A 25,220-nucleotide genomic window follows, 5' to 3' on the forward strand; every position below is an offset into this window, starting at 1 on the left:
GACGTATATATTTATTCAGTGGTGGTCATAAGCACGCTCAAGATAAGCAATCTCTCAAGGCTTTTAAATGGAGTGACACCAAATTCTTTTGGTAGTATTTAATGTCACTATAAATATTTTTATAATAATATACACTAAAATTTGGATAAATAACAATTTTTTATACACGTGCGTTAAAATTTTGAGTATTTTCATTTTGTGCATGTGTGTAAAAAGAATTTAGAGAGAGAGAAAGAAAAAGAATAAAAATGTAAAAGGATATGTGAAGAAAAAAAAAGAGAAATCAAAGAGATGATTAATGTTGTTGATGTTCATCGTCTAATTTAAAGTGGTCATTTATGTAATTTATTTTCCCATAAAATATTAGAAATGTTACAATATTTTTATGAGATTATTTGAAAATATTTTTTTTTTTTTATAAGCCAAGAGTCCAACGACATAAAAAGGAATAGAAGACAGTTCAATAGAGTTGGAGTGTCTTGCAGATTCCATTCTATGTCAGGTGCTCATATATATTATTAAAAAAAGGAAGAAAAAAAAAACAAAAAAAACTGGGGGGACATAAACCTAACCCAGTCAATCCACAGAGTGTATGCCAACCCAATCGAGTGATACAAAAAAATCAAAGCAACACCGGTGGATGCCGATATGGTGTATGGACCATCCGTCAACACGAAATTGAACCAAGAACCAACAACTCCTTGCGACAGCAACAAGCAAAGCGTCTCTTTCGAGACAAACAGTCCAACATCAGAGACTGATGCGGATTTTGAAACATCCCCAAGTTATAGTGTCAAACTTCGTGAAGGTGGGAGATTCGACCGCCAACACGGATACGGATCCCCACGCCTACAAACCCATTATGCTGCGACAGTAAGCTTCACGACCATTTCTAGCCAAATCCAACGGAAAGCAACTCAAATCCAATTGAAAGCCAGATCGAGGGATGATCAATCAACGAGACTGAGTACCACGAGCACCGCCAACACGGTTACACCCGCACCCACCAATCACAGCAACAACAGACAACAGGACATGACCATTTCTAGCCTTGAAGACCTGGTACGAAGCACATTCAAAACGTAAATGTAACACCAAACAACCACCGCAGGAGGAGGCGGCTCCGACATCTTTCTCAAAAGTCAGAACAAACATAACAGAACCACCATCACCTCCAAGGGTAAGGCGGCGGCGGCTTTGCAAACTAAACCAACTCGTCAAACCAGCATCCAGATCTGCAAGAGGAGCGCTGGCCATGGAGTTTTAAGAATCACAAAGCATACCGTGGCGGTTGCACACGCCGGCGGTTGCTCTAACAGCCCCAAAAGGGGAAAGGAGGTGGTGACGTGGCTGTGATACCGCCGTTCGCACCACCCGCGCGGATATCTACATGGCGGCGGTTGTGTTTGGAAGTGGGAGGAGAGAAGAAAAGCTCCGACGAAGGAGTTAGAACGGGGAAACGGAAGGAAGAGAAGGAATTAAAAATGGACGGTGAGAGTGAGAAGGGTAACAGACGGTCAGTGGTGAGAGAGAAGAGAGTTAGGGTCACTTTTATTATTTATTAATGACCAACTAAGTTTCTCAAAAATATAAATAATAATTATTTGATAGATACATAATACACAAATATAATAGGGTTTAAATTTACAAAAAGTTTGTATTTCTAATATATATATATAAAAGCACAATAAAGATTTATATTTAATACATGAAGCGTGAAGGAAAATATGTATTCTTTGTGAGATATAGTGAAGGTTTGTGCATGTAATGGATTGTGTCATTTATTATTAAAATGTATGACTCCAAGAGTCGTATTTAATATTCATGAGAATTAGATAAAATCAATTATGTGTGATTTATCTAATATATAAAAAAAAAAAAAATTAAAATCAATGATAAATTTATTGTGCTTTTATATTTTCGTTAATTAATTAATAAAACGTGCATTATTCAAAGTTTGGTAAATTTCTAAAGTGTTGCTCTTTGTTAATTTATTCAAGCAAGTTAAGAATCAATTCACAACATTAAATATTGTAATCACTAATTTCATAGCATTGTTTAAGTTATTTACTAATTTTGGTGGTGCGATCGGCTCCTCATTAGCGGCGACGACACCATCATCACAAGCAACCGCCAGTGTCATGTCGCGACATGCTTGCTGTTTTTGAACGAAGGTGTCACGATGCTCCAATGTGGAAGCTTTAGGTTAGATTTTGATTTTCAAACATGTATGTGGGTGGTATGGTTTTGATTTGGATTTGTGTGACTCGAGTTACAAAGAAGTCTGGCGCTGCCTTCGATTCTGGCGGCGGTTCATCAGTATGCCGCCGCAATCACATCGTTCGTGTTGATGCGCCACCTGCTGATTTCTGATTCTTCCAGATCTGTTGAGAACTGCAGTTTTCTATGTTTGGTTTGTCGACACAGCGCTGTGTACGGTGGTCGTCCTTATTGTAAAATCTAGTTCACTCCTTCATGATTGAATTCGAACTATTGGACCAGAAATTACTGTTAATTTGTTGTGGCCTATCGCAATAAATGGTTGGTGCGAGTGGATTTGTTATTTACCGTGTTGGCGATTATTGGATCCACTCCCCACTTTCAAGAATCTTGGTCCGATGATGGTCAAGAATAAATGGTTCATTAGTAAAAGAAAAAATTGTTCCAATATAAATGACTAATTTCATTTTTCATAGCAACATTGATTGCCTTTTTTTTCTAATTACTCTAGTTAATGTTAATTTCATCATTTCCAATTTAATATTTTTCACTTATTAACAAGCACACTGAAATAGTATTTCTTTTTTTATTTTATCTCTTTCACTTGTATATTTTTTTTAAATGTGAAATGATTGTTTTTGGACGGAGGAAGTCAAACATAACTCTCATATTCTGATGGTGATAATCCTCCCTTGCTATACACAATCCTCTTTGCCTTTTTAACATTTTTTATTATTGCAATTAATGTATATGTTTTGTGTATTAATATTATCAAATTGTCTTTTATTTGTATATGTATTAAATTTGACTTTTCATATTTTAAGATAAATTAGTAATATTAATAAAGGATATGTTTAAGAAAAATAATAATAAATGTGTCTAGTAATTTAAAAAGAAATTTATATTTGAGGACAAATTTTAGTCAAATGATGATTATATATAGGGAGAGAGGGAGTAACTTTAAGATTATTTATCTAATTCTTTCATCTTTTTTTAAATCATATGGATCTCACAACTGCACGTGAATTGCACATTTGTTACAACCATCTAAAGAGAAAGTCTTGCTTAGGGACAGACCCAAATGTAAAAAGTTTGGACACACTCACACAAATGCTTATTTGTTTAAAAGATAAGTTGGTTTAATAATGTTGAATGATATGACTGATTTATTTATTATTTAATTTTCTTCACGGTTGTGTATATCTAAATAATTTTATTTGTGTTTGTATATATGTAAGACTTTCTCACCATCCAAGATCGATGTTCAGTTCGCAAACTTTTTCAATATTGTTGAGCATCGGAAGCAACACGTTCATTGCAACTGAATTCACTCATAATCCTCCATGAAGCCAAACATGCCACCATTCATTATACCTAGATACTCTTTTATCAAGCCAAGCATACCATTTGTTGGGGAGTTTGGTGACTGATACTCCTAAGACACATACATTTTCTCCAAAAAATAAAACTATAAAGTACTATTAGATATATGAATCAAATTTCTTGTATATATCACTCGTTTTTAGACAATGTAGAACTAACCACTCACACATATGATCTCTAATGCTGCTTTTTGTATACCAGAAATTGGACTTATAGGCCTTGGTCAAAACTTTGGCCACACATTCAAAAACAAAAAAGCATCAAACCTTAAAGATTACTTGTGAGTTGTAACACATGCTTCCAATCTTGTATAAAATATGAAAACTACATTATATTTATATATGCTCTTCCTTCAATCTTAGATGTGCCACTGCTGAAGGCTGATGTTGACCCCTTCTGTTGAAATTCTGCATCTCAGGTATGGCATTTTGTGATTTTAGCTGTGATGCACTATTATTGCTAGCAAGGTTATGACTGTTAGTCTTGGCTGCTGGCACATCATGATTATGTTTTCCTTCATATGTTGTCAATACAGCTTTAGGATCTGTTGAAACCCTCTCAACATGCTTCCGAACATTGCAACCCGGAGTTGTGCATTTGTAATAGCTCCTACATTATGATACAGGAATGCACGTCACTATCTTTTCTAGAACTTGGATCTCAAGTCTGTATGCTATAAGTATACTGGGATTCATACTTACTATGTACCATAATGAGTACGATGAATATACTTGAGCATTTCCTTGGGAACCAAATTTTTTCGAAGCTAGTATAGACGATCATAATGGTCATTAACAATCAGGGTCATTTTAGTCCTTAAAATTAGAGTTTAGACACTACAATTCTCCTGAATATGGACTAACGTTATTGAAAGATTTTCAATTTCACGAATCATTTCAAAGTTTCGTTACTTTCAAAGGCTAAATTAAATTGCTCGACTCCTACAACTTCAGACACAATTTGTGATACATCTCCGTTGCTCAAGTAAATTTGTGATACAATTTCAAAGACTAAATTGTTCGACCCTACATAACTAAGTAGATTTAAATATGTAATCACCTTGGATATGGGTTGCCTTTGACAACTTTCTGCCCATATTTGCGCCATCTATATCCATCCTCCAAGAGATCCACATCACTTGTTGTTTGCACAATGATTTTAGGCTTTGAGACCGTCCTATGGGAAAGGGCTGGATTCAGGAGTTTGGCTTCTGTTTTTCTGCAGAATCATAAAACTCCCAACATCATCATCACATAAAACTAAATACTTTATTTGAATGATATGATATATACTGATAGTGTGAATACTTTTTATACTGTCAATCAATCATAACCGTTTGGTCATTAAAAATATTTAACTTTAATTATATCTACATAAAAGTCATACAAATGATGGTTTGTGATTGATTGACAGTTTAAAAAACAAATAATTACACTAGCGGTGCATCAAAATTAATCTCAAAACTAAAAGATTCATCGTAACATGAACAGCCTTTACAAACTTTTAACCCTTACCTTCTCTTGAGACCAGGTTCATAATCTACTTCAGTTTCATGATCTCCTTCTTCCTCACTGTCACTTGTTCCTGATAAAACTTGTTGCACACTTGAATTGTCATTTGTGAGCTTGCTAGGACGAGGGCGTTGATGAATGTGTTCTCCTTTATAAATAATTGCAGTTACATGACCATCAACAGGATCGCGTTCAACTTTTTTCGTCACAAGACAGCTTGGATGTGTACATTTGTAATAACTTCGAGGAAACTCGCAACCTTTCACTTGTTTTTGTCCATACTTCCTCCAGTTGTAGCCGTCGTCATTAGCCTTGTCAACATTCACAAAAGAAGACTTCTGTAATCTTTGTTCCGAGTTAGAAGAATACTCAACAGAGTTCGGTATCAGTTGTTGTGCAATGTTGTTGAATGTTATTGCAGGAACTTGTGTCAATGAGGTAGTGGTAGGCACTACTGATACAGAAAATTGATGTTCAGATTGGTTTTGAGCATTTGAGTAGGCTTGTGCTAGCGTTTGCTGTTAGGAGAATAAGGAAGAAAAAAAAAAACACTTTGATTCAAATTCAGAGTGATTATGTTAACCAGCCAAATAATTGAATCAAAACTTCAAAGGTATCTTTTGATTTTGTGTTTTCACTCATCCTTGTTCGTTTTTCCAATTCAAACCAAACGTGCATTCACAATTCACAACTTTCACCAAATAATGATAACTCCTAACTCAGCTAATAAAGTATATACTAGTAACCAGAAAGCATTTGATCATTTAGACTCCAAAATGAAACTTGAGATTAACTACTTAATTTCTTTAGTACTAAAAAAAAGTACTTTATTTTGTATTTTGCAACAAGTGTTGTAAGAAGTTTGAATGATTATATTATGTGAATACATACATTTAGACACACACAAAAAATACATATCATTTAATTATTTGAAAACATATATTATTTAATTATTTTTTTTCCTACTATATTTCTTTTTACCGTGTGCGTCCAAATAAGATGTCCAGAAAAGTGTGTCCACACAAGAATTATTCATATTTTTACGCAATTTTTTATTAATTAAATAACTCTTAATTACCTTTTTTAAAGGAGAAATTAATATTATAATAAAAAAATATAAATTACTAATATATGTCTTGAAAAATGAACTTAAAAAACCAGCAATATACTCCTAAATTATTAGCTTAAAAAACAAAATAAACTTGATAATACTACTAACAAATTTCTTAAAAAAATTCTGGATTATATTTTCTTTCTTGACAGAAAAGTTACTGAGTTTTAAAATTAGTCCTATATTTAGAGAATGAGATAGAAGGCTTAAGGGGTCGTCATGTATTGTGGTGGATTATCGTTGACTTGACTCCATGGAACCAAAAAATGAAACAAAGAAAAGCAAATGAGTTAAGTATTTACCTGAGGTGGAGCAGTGAACATGGCCAACGGTGACAAGCCACCACCACCTCTTCCTCCTCCTCCTCCACCTCCATGCTCAACATCCAACGTGTCACCGGCGAGGAGCTCGGAGAAAGACTTGCAGTCATCGTTGTCACCAAACAAGTTGGAAAGCAAAGTCATGGGACCAGGACTAAACCCTCCACCTGAAGGCCACTCTCCATTTCCACCTCCAACCATTCACAACTTTATTGATTATTGATCACAAACCAAAGCCAAACAAATGAATGAACTAAACAAATGAAACTCTTTCAAACTTGTTGTTTGTTTTGTGTCACAAATAATTCACTTTTGATCTGAATTATCAAATTCAGCATAAAGTATTAAAGTCCACGCTTTAGATAGATGAAAAAAAGATAAAACTAAACCTATGCTATGCCTGCAATTTTCTCCTCTCTTTCACGTATACTTTATGTATTTGTTTTCCCCTTATCTATAAGTTAAAGTCTCCTAATTTGTCCAAAAAAAAGTCTACTACATCAACAGTGACTCTATCAATTACATATTAAATGTCACTTAAGTTTGTTTTTTTCTTTGTTTGTTTAAAAAGAATGTAAATAAATTAAAAGTCTAACAACTTTATAAAAACAGCGTGTTAATTATTAAAATGAATGCATCGTATTATATATATAATAAAATTATGATGCACGTATATAATACTACCTCCGTCCCTAATTATAAGATCTTTTAAATAGAATATTATATTCCTTTTGTCAAAAAAAAAAAATATTACTTCCTCTTTCTCAAAATATAAGAGCAACTTCAATAATCAACTTTTCATTGTTGTTACGTTTCCCCAATTTTAGTTAAATTCTTACATGCCAACTCATACTCCATCCGTTTCAAAATATAAGCAATTTTTTTTTTTTAGGTTCATTCAATTAATGATGTATGTGGTTCATAATATGGACCACATACATCATTAATTGAATGAACTTAAAAGGTAAAATTTGTTTATATTTTGAAACGGAGTGAGTATTTTAAGAAGTATTGTATCTACCAATTAAGTGACTCAGTTCAACTTATTTATGTGTTTTACTAAAAGAAGAATAGTTTGAAATTGTATATTGACAGGATTAAAATAAAATACTACATCTCATCTCGAATGCAATTTTAGGTTGCTTTATCCATATTCAACAATCTCTCTATTCTCTACATCTAATGTTTCTCCTCGTTTTCTTCATTATTGACACTCTCTCGTCCCTGCTCTAAGAATGACTTGCTTGCGAAATGTGGCAACTAACAGGAGGATTCCAATTTGCAACGGCAAAATACTGGAAAACGGGTTCAAAAATTTATTGTCCAGACTAAAAAACTTCTTGTCAAAGGTGTTGTAACTTGTAAGAGTTCCTTGAACCGTCAATACATTCTTAAGAACCTAGGAGTCCTTCCAAAGGGTCTTAAGGCCCTCCTAGAGGTCTCAGCACCCTCCTAAAGGGCTCTAATGGCCTAGGGCGCACCCCTCCGAGGGTGTCGCCTCCATCAGCTTCTAGAAGTCTCTAGAGCTCGACAAAAAGACTTAAATGCCTTCATTGGTTTGGGCTTAAGTCGCGATAGATTAGACTCATAGAGAGCTATCAATACCACCATTGAGAGCCTTCTCAAGGCATGACCAATACAATACTAAACCTTAATATCGATTATTGTACTTTTGCAAGTACAGTCCTCAACTAAATTACTCTCGCCTAGGAATTGGTTAATTTAGTTAAAAACAATAAAATTGTATATATTTTGTTTCATTTTATCAAAACTATTCTTCAATTTATTGACAAGTGTCATTAAAAGAAGACTTTGTCCTGATAAATTATCTCTATAATTATTTGTTTGTAAAAAGGTGGGAATAAACAAACAACGATAATAAATAACGCAGTAAATAATTTCAAAGAGTTTTCAAAAAAATGAGACAAATAATGCATCCAAAAAAATTGTATTTCTTAAACAAAGGGAGTTTGAATGGGGACGAGTTTGATGAATGAATGAATGGGGACGTACAACTAAAGATAAAAAATAACTTTTCATAATTCATTTTTAACGTAAAATTATAAATAAATGACCTAAATAAATTATTTGGGGTATTGTTTCCGCGAACTTAACTCAATTAATAAAGATATTGTATAATATATGTATGGATCGAGATTCGAACCTCAAAGATCTCATTCCTCATATTTAAAAATGTGTTGCCCTGCCGTCAGCTACTTAATAAAAAAATTTGGGGTATTGTATTTTTATTTCCGGCGTGAAAGAGAATAAAATGGAGACCATGCAATATGTTGCATTGTCGAAATTGACCCCAAAGACTTGTGAAATTACTTAAATTGGGTGGAGTGTTGTAAATGCAATGACGTGAGGGATAGTGGTGGGAAGGAAGGAAGGAAGAAACCGATGTGCAGTCTCGTTCGTTATTTTGTGTTCGTCTCTTTAACAAGATAATGACAAATTAATGAGAACGAAACCTTAGTCAACTCAACAAAGTCACAAACTAAAACAAAACAACTTTTTCCTCCATCATGATTTTCATTTTTTGTGTGTGTTTGGAATATCATGATATTCATTTCATACTCATCATTGAAGCTTTGCCCCATGATGATCCCCATAAATGAGTCCGACCAAACAAGAAATTCTAAACACAAAAGTCTCTCAAAATATCAAAGTGGGGTTTACATTTTTTTAAAGGCATGTGTAACATGGTGAAATTAAAGAACCCTCGTTAATCTTTTATACTTCCTTCACATAAATTATTATTTTTAATCTTTGCATTATTTTACAACTTGCAAAAGTCTCACTTAATATTAATAAGATAATCAAAGAACAAAAGGTTGGTTCAAGTAGTTTCTTTCTCTAGGTATAGAGAAAATTTAGTTGGGATATAAGAGAGCTCGCCTTATTGTCTTACAAGTTCTTTGATAATTATTAGTCGTTGTTAAACAGCAATGAAAACTTATATATATATAATCCAAAAAATGATATAATTGAAGTAGTATATATTAAATTTGCATAATTTTACATCTTAAGAAATTCCACGTAATATTTTGGTGCTATAAACTAAATATTATCTTTTTATAAAATATAAATTATTGATTTTTTCTAATGTTTACAGGTAAATTGATTTTGTACCATTCACAAATTTGTTTTTCTACCATTGAATAAAAAAGTGGCATCATATCATATTTGATTCAATGATAAAACTTAATAATCTCACGATAGAAACAAGTGTGTGCATGTGTAAGATTTGTCTAATTTGTACATCATAAAATTTGTCGTAAAGTACTATAATTAACTATTTAACTTTGAGCAACCAAAAAAAACTATTTAACTTTGACTTTATTCTTTTGCATTATTTTTTCCAATTTATTTGGTAACTTGAATTTAATAGTTTTTTTTTTGGAACTTTATCGCAATAAAGGATATCATCGTGGAGTAGTACCTTCCGATTTGTTGCTATTTTGGTAGTGTGTTGAATCTTGTTTTCGGTAGTTGAGAATCCCTATGTTTACTCATTGACATTAGTGACCTAGCTCTCCAATTCGGTGGTGCTCATGTGTTCATGAATGATATTCGCTCCTCATTTCAAGTAATCTTGACTTGTATTTGGATTCTTTCGAAAGAGCACAGTGCTATAATTTTTTGTAACAAAGAGCTAGCATTGGAACAGCTTCTTGAGCAAACTAAGCTTCATTGATGGTGATTGAAGACTCAGAAATCACACTCTTTTGTAGATTTTCATTTTTGATGGTCTAATCCCTTAGCTTGCTTTGTATGAATTTAATCACTGTGTAATTTGTTTTTAGTTTTGTGCTCGTTTCTTGTATTATTGACACTTTTTAATCTCTTTTAGTCACACAGTTTGCTTTAAAGAGAGGTATGTTAACATATTTTGTTTTGGCCTCTTAAAAAATAAAATAGTTTTTCAAAAGAATAAAATCGTTTATTTTTTTTGACAAAAAGATAAAATAAATTAGTTAAATTCCTAAATTCTCATAATTCAAAAAATAGTTCCTACATTCTAAGTTCTCACTACCGTCAAATATAATATGCATTGTTTAGATGATGGCATAATCTTCCATGCACACAAAATCAACACAGAGTGTATTTGGATTGTTACCTTAAACATAACTTAGTTTCTCACTTATTTGAATTCCTTTTTATTTATTTTTTGTTTAGAAAAAGTAATAAAAAAAAATTATATTTTGTTGAGATAGTTTTGGATCAATTTTGAAAATATGAAAAATAGAGCCAATTTACGAAATTTTAAAAATTTGGGATTAATTTTCAATTTAAAATATTATGGGGAACAATTTGTCAAGTTAGAAATAATATAAGGACAAACTTACATTATATGGTAGAATTATTATGATTAATTTGAGATCCACATTTTTTAACGTAAGAAAGAAATTTCAAATTCTTACTTTTTAGATGATAAATTTAAAATTCCCAAACCATAATTTTGACAAAATATTTTATTTAACTCCTTTATTTTAAAAATTCTTCAAATTTATCATTCTAATTGCACTCTAAAGTTACATTACTTCAAAATAATCCATCATCCAAATCCATACACACTCTTGGATTAAAACAACATTTACTTGGGATAAGGTACAAAACATGCTTCTCAATGTTCAATGTTTCAAGATATGATAAATGAAATCCATTACGTTAAGCTTGTGATAATGAATATATATATATATATATCCAAGGCAGATGAAGCATACAAATATTCTTCAGTCATGTATGTAACCAAGCACGTAGCTTCAAAGAAATATGGAGAAAAAAATGATGAAGTGAGTGTTATGTACATACAACTCCATACTATATAAACATGTGGATCTGTGGCGCAATGGTAGCGCGTCTGACTCCAGATCAGAAGGTTGCGTGTTCGATTCACGTCAGGTTCAGTTTTTAATTTTTTAAAATCCGAATCCTCCTCATATTAATCTGTTCTGCCGTTTGGAAGCGAATGAATATTTCTAACTGGGCAGAACTTGATAAGCTTCTATTATTTTTTTATTTGTTTCAATAATACAATTTAACTAATAAAAAAAAGGGGGTTAAATATTTTCGACTTTAATCTTCCAAAAGTTTACAATCACAAGAATATTCAGAATATTATAACAATGTCTCGTAAAAAGTTAAATTTTTAACAAACCATGAATTAATTTAAATATGATTTTTTAAGTGTCAAAAACATAAAAAGAAATATTTAATTCATGTTTTGTTAAAAAAAATAGGAGAGATTCTTATAATATTCTAAACATTTCTAAAAAATTGATCATTCAAAAATATGAAAGCTACACATGGGTTGAGTTAAAAGTTTGTACCAAATGTGATGATGAAAAACAATTTGAGACTAAAAGTTGAATAAAAACTATCAAGGGACTAAAACAAAAAAATTGTATGTTAATAATAGAGACAAAAAATATATTTAATTCTTCAAAAAATGTTTACATTTTGAAACACTCTATTTGTCCGAAATGATTTAATCTTGTTGGTCTTATACGAGGCATCCAACCTAGCTTAGAGTTAAAATAAAGGTCAATATTTTTATATCAAATTATCAAACACATGATTTAAGACCTCAGTAATGATAACCTTTGTCGAGCATCAACCTTCATGATCCAAATGGAGGGTATTCGCAAGCACTACAACGCTTAATTCAAAATGAGAATAAAGAGTAAAAGGTAGAGATTGGATAGATAATGTATACCTCGAGTGTTGGTCCACATACCTTCTTATACAATTGATGGTATACTTGTCGAGTTAGCAGTTGGAGGGCAGTTAGAAATGGTGTATGTTGATGAGCGTACTCGTGGACTAGTCCAGCATGTTAATGGTCGGAGCGTTACATATCCAAGGGATCATGTGTCTTTAGACCGTCGAAGATAATGGATCGGGGGAAGTCGACCATGAGTGAGAGCTTGATGCATTTGGAACTTTCTCTAAGTTCATTATGTTTGGGCCAAGGTGCATCAAGGCCTCGTGTGTGTCGAGTTTGAGTCTTAGGTCAGTCCAGAACAATTTGCTTCTTTTTTTTTACAAAAAAATTTCTTTTTTTAAAAGCCATGAGTATTTATTAAATATTAAAAGTTATAATAATACATGAAGTGGTAACGTGTCTTGGTAATTTGGAGGATGACATATTGATTGGAGTGATTAGGTAATCCAAAAGAAAAAGATTGGAGTGATTACTATGAAGTTTAGCAAAAATAAACAACGGTTGCTTTTGTAAAAAAGAAAAGAAAAAGACAAGTGGACGGCAACCCTGTATTTGGAGTTTGGACTCCATTGGGTTTGCGAAATTGTATCTTTTTTTCTTTTTCTTTTTTGTGATGTGAGTGGAAATTGTGTCTATATACATCAACATTGATTTGTTGGTCATACATAAAAAAGGTATGCGCTGAAATGTAACATACAAAACTCCAAAAACAATTCTCCTGTTTTCATTGCCTTGGCGGCTGCCATGCTACCACCAAGAAGAAACACAACACAATTACTAAAATATTAAGTGAGAATAAAAATAAAAATAAAAACAATACGAATCTTGCAACCAAAGCAAAGAACAAAGGTAAAGAGAAAAAAAACAAACACATCAAATTTTTTACCAGGTCGGTCTAAATTAACATATATATTAGAGAGACAATTATACAATCTACTATCAATGAGCGTTAATAGATGCAAAAAAATTATAAGAAATTAACTTCAATAATAAACCTTAATTTTTACCGATTTGTGTTCATTTTTTCATCGCACAAGAAGATCTTTTAAAAAGACAAGAAAGAAAGTTTCAATCATCCCCTAATAAAACATTTCTATCGAGAGTGTCTAGTATGTATTTCTCAACCATAATTTCTTTCTCGATCGTTAACTTTTCCTAAAAGTTCTCTCTTTAGGTAAGTAATATCAAAAGTGACAACAATTAGTCATTGTTACAAGTTACAACGGTAGAAAAACGACAATAGATTTCAATAGTTTGTTATAATAATTGGTACAATATAATTACAGTATTCTAACTAACATACTTTGGAGAGGAAAAACTTTAAACAAGTATTTCAATAGGTCAAATACATCTAATGGTCCTTTAAGTTTTTCGTTTTTCCCAAAGTGGTCCTTTAAGTTTCAAAAGTCCCAAACAAGTCCTTTAAGTTTCAAAAGTCTCAAACAAATCCTTTTAGTTTTTGAATCGTTTCAAACAAGTTCTTTTAAAGGATGATGATAATGATTCAGATGATAGCAACAAAGAGCGTTATCCACCATTTGTCATGCCTAAAAAGATGATTAATTTTAAGGGGGTGTTAGGAGCCAGATTTGGTACCAAAGATGAGTTCAATGAAGCAATTACCAACTATGCTATCTACAATAGAACTTGTTTGAAACGATTTAAAAACTAAAAGGATTTGTTTGGGACTTTTGAAACTTAAAGGATCACTTATAAAACTTAAAGGACCTTTAGATGCATTTGACCATTTCAATATTTTAAAAATTTCCATAAAAACTGTAACATAGTAGTAAAGTATTTTTGCATAGTACTTTGGAGTAATATTGATGTTCTAAAAAAAGACAGCTATGGAACAATTGTACGTTGCAAAATGTAAGAGGTCCCACACGTTCTGGAAATATGACTACTAGTTTTGAAAAATTGAAATGTCCAGCAATATTGGAAACACGAAATTGGCATGTGATGATTCGCTGAGTCCGTTGGAAATTTCAGCTTCAGCATACTTCCAAACTACTCACCTAATAATCAAAATATACCTCGAATCTTCATCTCTCGTGCATGATGCATGCATATATATTTGTGGTATACATTAGCACACACCAACCCTCTTATATATATACCATTCAAATTCTAGTAATTGGAATTAATATTTTGACCAAACTTGTTCAATTCAATTGAGATCAATGGCAACCTCTAGATTGTTGCAACACTCTAAGGTTCCATTTGACCAACTTCCTTCTTCTTCTTCTTCCTCCTCTTCCTCTTCTTCGTATACGAAATGTGTACGGTATCAAAGTCTGGCATGTTTGAGAGGAGATAATATCAAAGTTTTACCCGAGAAAGTAGAAAGGAAGCCGGTGGTGGTAATGAAGGCAACCATGACTACCACCAATAACTTAACCATATCGCAACCAGCACTGGTTCCTCAAGGATTGTCGGAATTATTAGCTGAGATCGTAGCAAGTATTCGCAATGCTATGCTGGTGGTTCTTTTCCGAGGTGCTGTGATTGACAGGAAGATCACACGGAATTTACATCCTCAAATGCTCATTGAAAAGGTAATTCTACAACTTTTCCGTTTACTTCTCTAACTTTGTTAAGAGTTCCACATTAGATCTATGACATGACTTGAAAATGTTTTTATAAGTGTTGGACGATTCTCGCCTCACACGTTGCCCCAACACAAATTAAGATAGTATCGAAGTTACTCAAAATTCGTTGAGCCATTTATCGGGCCACTCTAGGATCAGCTCAAGATGTCCCATCCTGGTCGTAATCTGAAAATATGTTTATAAAATTAACATAGACCCTGCTAATCAAATCATAGTAATGAATTTTGCTTCAATGACTTGTTCAGGCCATCATGGATTGCAGATTTTTTACATTGTTCGCCGTAGCAGGATCTTTACTTGGCTCGGTATTGTGTTTTCTTGAGGTAATTAAATCAACCCTTATGGTTTTTAGTATTAGTACTACTTTATCTTTGTATTGTTATTATTAAAGACCAAAATCAATCTGAAATACAGGGCTGTGTTCTCGTCATTAAGTCATACGCGCATTACCTCCATATGCTATCTCAACCGTTGAATCAGGGACATCTGGTTCATCTACTTATCGAAGCCATAGGTTTGTCTTTGATTGAATTAGTTCATAACATGAAATTGATACTTTTCCTATAATCCTGCTGACAAAATCAATGGATTGATTTTTGTTGCATGCAGATATGTTCTTGGTAGGAACAGCCTTACTTATGTTTGGGGTTGGTTTGTATGTCATGTTTGTTGGATCATGGACTACTGGTAAACAAAAAGAATCCTCTGGTCTACTCTATATAATGAAGGTACGTACGTACCTAATTACAAATGTACATTTTGCAATTTCAATTTCACAAACATTACAATATAATATAAATAAATATCAGCTAGCTAATATATACTATTAGTATGTTCTAATTAATCTCAATTTTATACCCACATATATAAATTATGATTTCATTTAAATTTCAGTCACCACCAAGGTGGGTTGGAATGCAATCAATTGAGCAAGCAAAGTCAAAAATTGGGCATGCAGTGATGATGATTCTTCAAGTGGGACTAATAGAGAAGTTCAATGATATTCCCATGGTTACAGGCCTTGATCTTGCTTGTTTTGCTGCAGCTCTGCTCACTTCCTCAGCTACCATTTTTGTCCTCTCTAAGCTTAATCAACATTAAAATAATTACCATATATGGAAATGATATTCCAAATTCATAGTTTTCTCTTAAATTTATTTATTTATTTATGGAACAGGGTAGTAGACTAGTAGTATATCTTTTGTAAGCCAAAAGAAAATTATTTCATGTCATGTCATTTTCCCTTTACCATGGGAACTCAATTCATTTATTGGTATATATATGTAATTAATTTTTCAATTTCTTTTATTTCTTAAAAATGATATACATGTAATAATTCATTTTCCTGATTCCAAATTTCCAGTATCAATTTCGTTTACCTTTTCTTTTTATATGATACAATAATTAATTGGAAAAAATATATAAATTTAGCATAATATCTATTGATACAAAAGTAATGTAACATTAACTTTTGAAAGAGACTTGAATTGAAGGAGTTTATGCACCTCACTAAAAGTTCTAAAGCTTATGCACCTTATTGAAAGTTTTCAAGTAAACTCTTTACTGGAAAATGCTCTTCCCCCGTCACGAATTGCTCGCTCCCAACCAAACTTTCAAAAATACTCTGTTTGAGTTAACTCACGTAAAAAATGTTCTTCTCCAACGTGACTTAAGTCACGTCGAATTTAACACATGTGTAACTTAAGTCATGTTCCGAACATCAGCGTGAATTAACTCACGCTGGTAACAAACCATTCTTTTTTAACTTATTTTGCACTATATGCTTATGTTGGGACAATTCTTGATGGGAGAAGAGCAATTTCCCTCTTTACATCCAATAAAAAAAAACAAAAAAATCAACGGCCCACTAAAAGGATAAAGGAATTGAGGATTGCTCTATAGACATCTAGCAAATGGCTTACTTGCACCTATCAAACAATAGTTAATCGTCATTTGTTGTCGAATGGTAGTGTAGTTAATTATTGTTTATCATTTTTAAATCGGTTTATCCGATTTAAAAGGTGATTAAACCGTTTTAAAAAGTGATGCAAGCAATAATCAATTATGGTTAGGGTATTTTGAATAATTTGAAGTGTTTGTGAACAATTATTGGATGCCTAAAGAGCAATGTCCACCGGAATTCATGTAACTAGTAAATTAAAAGTTTGACTGTTGTTTCTTTTGATCAAATTTTTGTACCTTTTTAACTCGTGGTTGCTACCTGTTTTATACTTAATATAACACCGTTGTATTGTTTTTTATCCAAAATAAACTTACCACAAGTTAAACTTTCAAAATCCACCCTTGACTTTTTCTGAAATTTAACTTCCATAAGGAACAAAAAATAGTTTTTGCCTTTTTTAAGTCATGCGACATGTGCATGGTGCCATGTTATGTACAGGTATTTTTCTTTTTAAAGTCTATTTTGATCCAAAATTATTCATTCAGGATCCTAACGGCTCATTGGTTTGAAGATGCGACCAATGCAATCAAAAGAAGTGTTTTCAACCCCCTTTCCTTTGTTATTGTGTATACGTACTTTTTTTTTATAATGTATTCAGTTACCATGAGTAACTAAACACTTTATATTAGAATTTTATAGATAGATGAACCTTTATTGAATTGTTGGATAAGTGCTCATGAAAATTTTCTTTCTTTTATTGATTCTATTGGAATTATACATTTTTAGTTACTAGGGCGATTCAACCTGATTGTGTATTCACCTTGTATGAAAACTTCAAAGGAAACACTACAACACAATTTTACTAGTACTTTAGAATGTTTATGTTGCCTGCCAACAAAAGCGTTTTGTTTAAGGTCCTTAGATTGACCTTTGTTTTTAAAGAATTTTTTATGGTGAGCGGTTTGGAGAATAGTTCTCTCAATTTTCAAATTCTTTTTTTTTAGGCTTTCCTTATTTTTCTTATTTCCTAACCCTAAGGATAGCTCCTAATGGAATGATCAGAGGTGTTTTTAGGTGTAGATGGGGCAATATTATTTTTCTCTTTCCATTCCCTAAACCTTTCTAGTTTCCTCTCATTAATTTGCCCCTTTATTGGTAGTAAGATCTTATTATTCATAATTTTCTACGTTAATTTTGAGTACTAAGCATCTTTATAACTTTTTCTAAGGTAATATTGATACTATCAACATAAATTATGTTAGTGTCATGTCTTCCTCCAATTGTGGAGGGGTAACTTTCAAGCTTATGTTGTTGTACTTATATCTATATATTTCGACTAGCTAAGTTCTAACAATCTTATCATAATCTGATTTGAGAAACAATAAGGTTAGATTAGGTGAATGCATTTCCTAAATATAGAAAGAAATTGAGATTATGAAAAGCTTACTATAAGACTACTTTCCATGACTCCAAAACTAAAGTAAACTACTTGCTCATCATAAAGATGAGCTACCTAAAATAAATAAATCTAGTAAAGTAAAACAATAATTTTATTGAAAATGCAAATGCAAGTATACAAGAGTTTCTCAAGTGTAAAGTAGTCATGAACCAAGCAAGACTAAGCTAGCATATGTACTGCTTGAACCTTAGAGAATTCGTAGTTACAAGAGTTTAGGGATGGATTAATCACAAGACCGTCCAAATTCTTACCGGAAAAAACCACCAAAATAAATTCAACATGTAGTTACAGTTGTAACCACCAAAATAACCTTTTTTTAGGGAGATAATATAACATTTTTTATCACCAAATATATATATATATATATATATATATATATATATATATATATATATATATATATATATATATATATAACATTTTTTGTTAAATATTTTTTAGTAAGGTTAAACACTTTTTTTATCTCTATAAATATTTTTCTAAATCATAAAAGTTAACTTACAAATTGTAATATTAAATGAATGTTAACATTTTATTTTATTTTATCTATTTGATAAGCAACCGAATGTTAGCATTAATATTTTTTACAACAAATCAAAAAGTTTGGGATAGTAACCATTTTGATCCTTAAATGTTTAATGAGTAACCACAATCGTCTTCAATGTATTAAAATTTTAAAATAGTCTTTGATTTTGTACTTCGTTAGTTAAAATAGTATTGACATTAAAATAATTCATCACTTTAACTTTTTATATACGGGGATTGATATGACACTAAGTATGTATATGAACTGATATGACAATAAGTAAGTATATTGAAGGATTAATGCGATAATATCACTTGAGCATAACTCAGTTGGTAGGGACAATGTATTGTTATGTGCAGGGGCCAGAGTTCAAACCCGAGAGACCTCACTTATTCACCTTACAATGTTGAATTCAAGCCACTAGGCTACTTGACTAAAAAAATAAAAATATGACAATATCTACGAAGCATTTTAACGTAAATGACTACTTTGAACATAATGCACAATTAAAGACTATCTTAAAATATTTTGAGACATTGAATTATTATTATATGATTACTTGTTATACATCCAGAAACTAAAATGATTATTACCAAAATAGCGTTGCTAAATGGCACGACATGTAATCCCATGAATTTGCATGACTCGGCTTCTTCACATGCAATTTTCTTTTATTGCACTATCATTGTTTTTTTAAGTTGTATAGTTTTTAAAAATTAAAGATAAATAAAATAGCTGACCAAAAAAAAAAGATAAATAAAATAGAAAATTCTACACACTAGTTGTCGGTTGTTTTTCACGATCTCAAAATTTTGTTTCATCGACAAACCAAATTTCCTCTGCAAAATTATCCCTGACCAGCATGTGAGTAGAAGTCGTCACTGTCAATCCACGTATTTACAAGCCATCAAGCACTACGTTGTTGTTTATGCTAGTGTGTCTTTGTTGTCTCAACACGGTGGTTGCCACTGCCTTCACAACATCGTTGGAGCGAGAACTAGTCGCTGCCACAACCTGTCAACCACCACCAATATGTTTGTGGGTTGTGGCATGGGACTTGTTGCATCACATTTTCTCGTTTCAGAGTCGTCAAAGAGAGGCAGAGAATGAATTAGAGTTATAGGCTGAAAAGGATGTTACACTTTCACTTTAACCACATTTAGCATTTTGACGTAGGATAATACTTCCAATACCACTATCGGTCCATAACTAGTCAGGCTGAAAAGTTAGATTTTTCGTCCCCAAGCAATCATCTCTTAATCATCGTCACCAATTGCATTCAATATATGATCCAATAGTAACACTGATAGGGAGCCACCGCTTATCACACACTGCCCTTTCATTGTTCCTTTTGTTGCATGCATAACAATTGTTCAACAACACCCTGACTAAGATGTTCAACCATCTCCAACAATAATTTTGTTGAGCGGTCTAAGACCTCAAGAGCTGTCAACACAGAAGGTAAACCCCTTTCAAAACTTACGTCGACGATGTGGTCAGTAACTCAACAAACATGTCCAATAACACCATGTGACTAAGTTTATGATAAAGTTCTATATAAAAAAGATCGGCTCAACATTGTTTTAATTTCCTTATTTCACTATATTTTTATCCTTATTATATGTTCCAAACATAACTCTTACTCCTTCCGGTCATATTTATAAGCAAAACGCTACTTTTTTGGTTCATTGAATACTTAATGTACTTGGTATATATTATAGACCACATACATTAGATATTCAATGAACCTAAAAAGTAGATTTTTGCTTATAAATATGACCGGAGGGAATACATGCCCTCACTGTATTTATTCAAATGACTATGTGTAATCGTTTGTTGGAATTTTTAGAACCTTAAAAAAATATTTTCCCAGAATCCGAAGCGAATATGATCCGCAAACATTTTGATGCATAAGTTAATATAAACTTGAGATGAAAGCTAGGTTGAAGTTAAACATATTGTAAAGTTATAGAGTATGTTTGTTTTATTGTTTCTATTTTTATTTTTGTGAATGTGAGATTTTAAATGCAATATTTTAATGTTTGTTTCAAGTTTTAAATATTTATTCTCATGAAATTTTCCTTCACATGTATGTTTTTAACACATGATTATTGACTTTCTATTTTCATGCGAAAGGATGAAGATCTATCATTTTTTACGAGAATAATATATAACAAATCATAACTGTCTAGTATCATTCAAATTTTTATTTTATTTTCAAAAAAATCACAAATCAAACAAACTTTAACAACATTTCTTGGGAAATTATTACCAAATACATGAGTAAAAATATTATTAATGAAAATATTTAATAAAAACATTACATTAATATTGATATTTTTCATTTAATGTCTTTAAACATTCGGCAATATTAACAATCTAGTTATTTTTTTATATAATTACCACAATGTTATGTGATCCGTGTGAAAATATGAGTCTTTTACTAATTTAAAAGTAAAACAAACGCACCCTTAATCAACAAAATGATTGCTTTAAAGATATTTTATAAAATAAATTATATTCAAGAGTTATATATATGAACCACCAATATAATATATATATATATATATATATATATATATATATATATATATATATATATATATGTGTGTGTGTGTGTTAAAATTATAAAATTTTCTGTTTATTTTACATTTCGTTCCCCTTAAAAAAATTATCATGTTATATATTAAAAATAAAAAAAAAACTCAAACTATAAATTGGATTAAATCCTGATTTAAAAGAACCGAAATTTTAACAAAAACTAGCAAAGTATTCATTGTTGTTATGATTTAGTAAATACACGAACACTTCAATTTGGTGAACAACAATACAACTAAAGCATTAGTTCCGTATACATAGAATTTAAGGTCTAAACACTTTGGTTGTTTGATCGTGGTGAAGAAAACCTAAATGTTCATGATGCTAAAAATTGAAAATTTCAACTAAAAATCATCATTATCTATTGTTGACGATATTAGCTTTAAAAAATGCAATAGTTGGAGCAAGTTTTCTAATCGATTCCCAACTGAATCTTTCTCTAACTTGTGGCAGTTTATGACTTAACAACGAGGTACATGCAATTTTATATGATGTATGAACATATTGTTTTTATTATAATACTTGTTTTATTTTTAAAAAAAAATAAAAAATGAGTTAAATTGAGTTTTTTAATGTATCTTCTAAGTAATAATAAAACTATTTTTTTTTTTTTACGCTTTCAAATCATCATAGTCAACGATCAGCTCAAATAATCCAAAAGATGATCATAATCGACAATCAGCTCAAATAGTCCAAAAGATGATCAAATACTTAACAACAAGTAAGATAAACTCTGACCAGATGAATCATAGTCAACTCTCAGCACAAATGATCTAAAAGAAATCGAGTACTTAGAAGTGAACAAAACAAGTAAACGAAACAATGTATTGAACATTTGAGCAGTAGTGGTTTCAAGCTAAACCTCACCCCACGACTTGGTCTCATAAGCCGAAATAATGACCCAATAGATCCTTCTATCTTCAAAAACAAGGTGTCTTTCCTCCAGATCTGCAAAATTCTTAGGAAGGACACCTGGATCAATTACTGAAAGTCCCAATTGAGTACTTGAAACTCAATCTTCAGTTCCCTGCAAAGCTTATCCCGAGTTTCTATTATCAGTTCTGAAAATTAGCCCCATACCACTTAGACAACTTGGCAATCCTTCCATACAGTTTACCCAATTTCCTCATAGCAGCTTTGATTGTCTAAACCTTCGAACCATCTCTTGTCTGGTCACTTCACTATTGGCCCTATTGAGTGCTTGGCTTGCACTATCCAAAGCTTCCCGAGCACCATTAACATCATTAGACCCTGAAAAACCAGCAACTCCGACTGCTTTTAAGGCCTTGTTGAAGGCCCTAAAAGCATAACCATAATGGCTTTTTGCACATGATGCCTTGTGTTGTGCAAGCGCAACCTGATCGTTACGATTGAACCTTGCACCGCCATTGTTGAGATTAAATCTCGGATCGCGAGCCATGGTGAGAGAGAGAAAGAAAGAGGGGAGAGAGAGCGCAAAACCGTTGTAATATTTTCAGCGAATGTCAATAAAGCTAATTATATTATAGTAATTATAATTTAATATAAAAATCATGCACATGATACCTATTTTTTTACTTATAAATTTATATAAAAATACAAATATCTATAAATGATATATAGGAAACATGTGACACATTAACACGTGACATATTAACATCATTTTTACCATTAATAATATCTTTATTATTTGTCCCTAAAAAAATATCTTTATTATTTGTAATATTTTGACATATTTTTAGTATGATACTTTGTAAATTTAATAACAACTATTTCAGTGTTTTAAAATTTGTTAATGCCCGTCTGAAACATTAAATTTATATATAAATTGATCATCTATAAGAAGTTTCCGCCCCGAGTTCCCTTATTTCATTTTTGTCTCTTCATCTCTCACTAACTTCTCTTTGTTAACTCAAATGGTGGGGGAATTTACCAAAAAAGATGATGCAAATATCAAGCTTATTCAATTTAGGTAGTTATAGTGCATTCTATTGCAATTTAATTTTAGTAACCCTAAACTTTCATTGTTTACTTAAATAATGTTCTTGTCTAAGAATAGATGAACACTCATTTAAATTATATGGTTTTGTTTAAGTTGGGGAGGAAAATGAGGCTTACTTGGAGGTAGGCCCGGCCTGAGGGGGTGCAAACAGCTCAACAGAGCTGGGCCTCCCTCAGTTATGGACCTCAATTTTTTTTTTAATACCCACTAGTATTACTGTCCTCCAATTTTTTTTAATACCCCCAGCCATTTTATGTCCCCTTGTTTCAGTCTTTTAGGCCTATTAGAATTAGGTCCTCTTGCTTTTGGTGTTAGGTGGGGGTTTCTTATGTATACGGTAGTCATTTTCACCTTTGGGTGTACCGCATATATACGACACCTTATATTTATCTTTTAAAAAATATAAATAGAACATTGCTCTTTTAAAAAAAAATACGTTTTGATTTTATCACTGACCTTTTTTCATTCCCAGAGCCGAGCCTCCAAATTCTTAGGGACGGCCCTGCTTGGAGGTCAAGTAACATGGTGATTTTCAAAATACTAGCTTGACAACAAACACAAAAATGAAAAGAAAAAGAAAAGAAAACATTGAAAAAGAAAAAAAAAAAAAAAAATTGTCAATGATTGTTTACAAGAATGTTCATATCACCATGGGTTTGTAAAAAATTCAAATAAGAGATTTGTGATTGTAAAAAAATAAATAGTATGTTTCTTGTAAATATCAAAGTGTGTGAATGTTCCTATATACCAATACCACTTTAAATTAAATGCCCATACAAATGACAATTATTTTGTAACCAAGCCTCATTACAAACCTTGAAAGATCTTAATGATATATGCTTTAATGCTTTCAGACTGTTATGCTTATATGAATGTCTTACTCAGGGCCGGCCCATAGCCCGTCGAGGCTGGGCGACGACACCGGGCCTCCAATTTTTTGGGGTCTAAAATATATTTTTTTTATATGTAAAACATGTAAATAATGGTTATATATCTATTAAAAGCAAATTTTTTCAATTTGTACAGCTTATTTTAGTGGCGTGGCCACTTTTTGGGTGTAAGACATGTAAATAAGTTATTTTGAGTGTGAGTTCAATTTGTACAGCTTGTTTTAGTGGCGTGGCCACTTTGGTGGGTCTTGAACTCACACTCAAAATAACTTATTTCTAATATATTCAAGACCCACCAAAGTGTGATTTCTAATATATTTTTTTTTAAATAACTTATTTAATTTTTTGGGGTCTTGAATTTTTTTTTTTTTTGCATCCTTTATAAAATTAAAACCGGGCCTATGAATTTGTTAAGACGGCCCTGGTCTTACTTGATCATGACGTTAGCATAACCGTCAGATGTGAGTTTAAGTCCACATATTTTCTTAATTTTCATTATTTGCTTATAAAGAAGTGTGTTATGTATGATTCAATATTAATTATGTTATTGACTTGGAATGTATGAAATGAATTTTGTGTTTTTGACATAGTTCACATTTCATGCTCTCATTCGAAACACATAAGACTTGCCCATGCAATTCACTATTGAATCATGCATTATCAATCGCCAGTTTCAAAATTGATTGATTCACTAAAAACCTTATGAATCTATTCCCACATTCAATCTATTTCTAAAGGGTGGAAATATCTTTTTGAGGATTTTTGTTGTTTGAGGACAAACAAACTTCAATGTTGAAAAGACTTGACAAGAGCCAAATTACCGTTATTTTTCATAACATTTATCGACTTAATTTACAAGTAATTCAATTTATTGTTTGTCTTTGTATTTGTATATATAAACCGTCAAAAGAGTAAAAAATGTAATAGACAGAGTAATGGGTACTATATAGTAATTTTTATTTGAGTTGTGTTATT

At 31.7% G+C, this 25,220-nt stretch overlaps 2 protein-coding genes and 1 non-coding gene across 3 annotated transcripts; 2 read left to right on the forward strand and 1 right to left on the reverse strand.

Moving 5' to 3' along the window:
* Positions 1 to 3,704: 3,704 nt before the first annotated feature.
* On the reverse strand, positions 3,705 to 7,001 carry LOC11445937 (probable WRKY transcription factor 3). The gene is made up of 4 exons (XM_003607724.4): positions 6,528 to 7,001; positions 5,118 to 5,632; positions 4,663 to 4,821; positions 3,705 to 4,212 (listed from the first exon to the last, which is right to left on the reverse strand). Exons 1-4 carry the CDS (start codon positions 6,744 to 6,746, stop codon positions 3,939 to 3,941), a joined length of 1,167 nt encoding a protein of 388 aa, XP_003607772.1. The 5' UTR covers positions 6,747 to 7,001; the 3' UTR covers positions 3,705 to 3,938.
* A 4,385-nt stretch (positions 7,002 to 11,386) lies between these two features.
* TRNAW-CCA (transfer RNA tryptophan (anticodon CCA)) lies at positions 11,387 to 11,458 on the forward strand. Its single transcript has one exon. It is a non-coding gene; the product is annotated as a tRNA-Trp (tRNA).
* Positions 11,459 to 14,459: 3,001 nt separating this feature from the next.
* On the forward strand, positions 14,460 to 16,187 carry LOC11435804 (uncharacterized). Its single transcript, XM_003607725.4, has 5 exons — positions 14,460 to 14,834; positions 15,134 to 15,211; positions 15,303 to 15,402; positions 15,498 to 15,616; positions 15,783 to 16,187. Exons 1-5 carry the CDS (start codon positions 14,460 to 14,462, stop codon positions 15,987 to 15,989), a joined length of 879 nt encoding a protein of 292 aa, XP_003607773.1. The 3' UTR covers positions 15,990 to 16,187.
* The last annotated feature ends 9,033 nt before the right edge of the window (positions 16,188 to 25,220 follow it).

The sequence above is a fragment of the Medicago truncatula genome, chromosome 4, assembly GCF_003473485.1.
Source record: "Medicago truncatula cultivar Jemalong A17 chromosome 4, MtrunA17r5.0-ANR, whole genome shotgun sequence".
NCBI lineage: Eukaryota > Viridiplantae > Streptophyta > Magnoliopsida > Fabales > Fabaceae > Medicago > Medicago truncatula.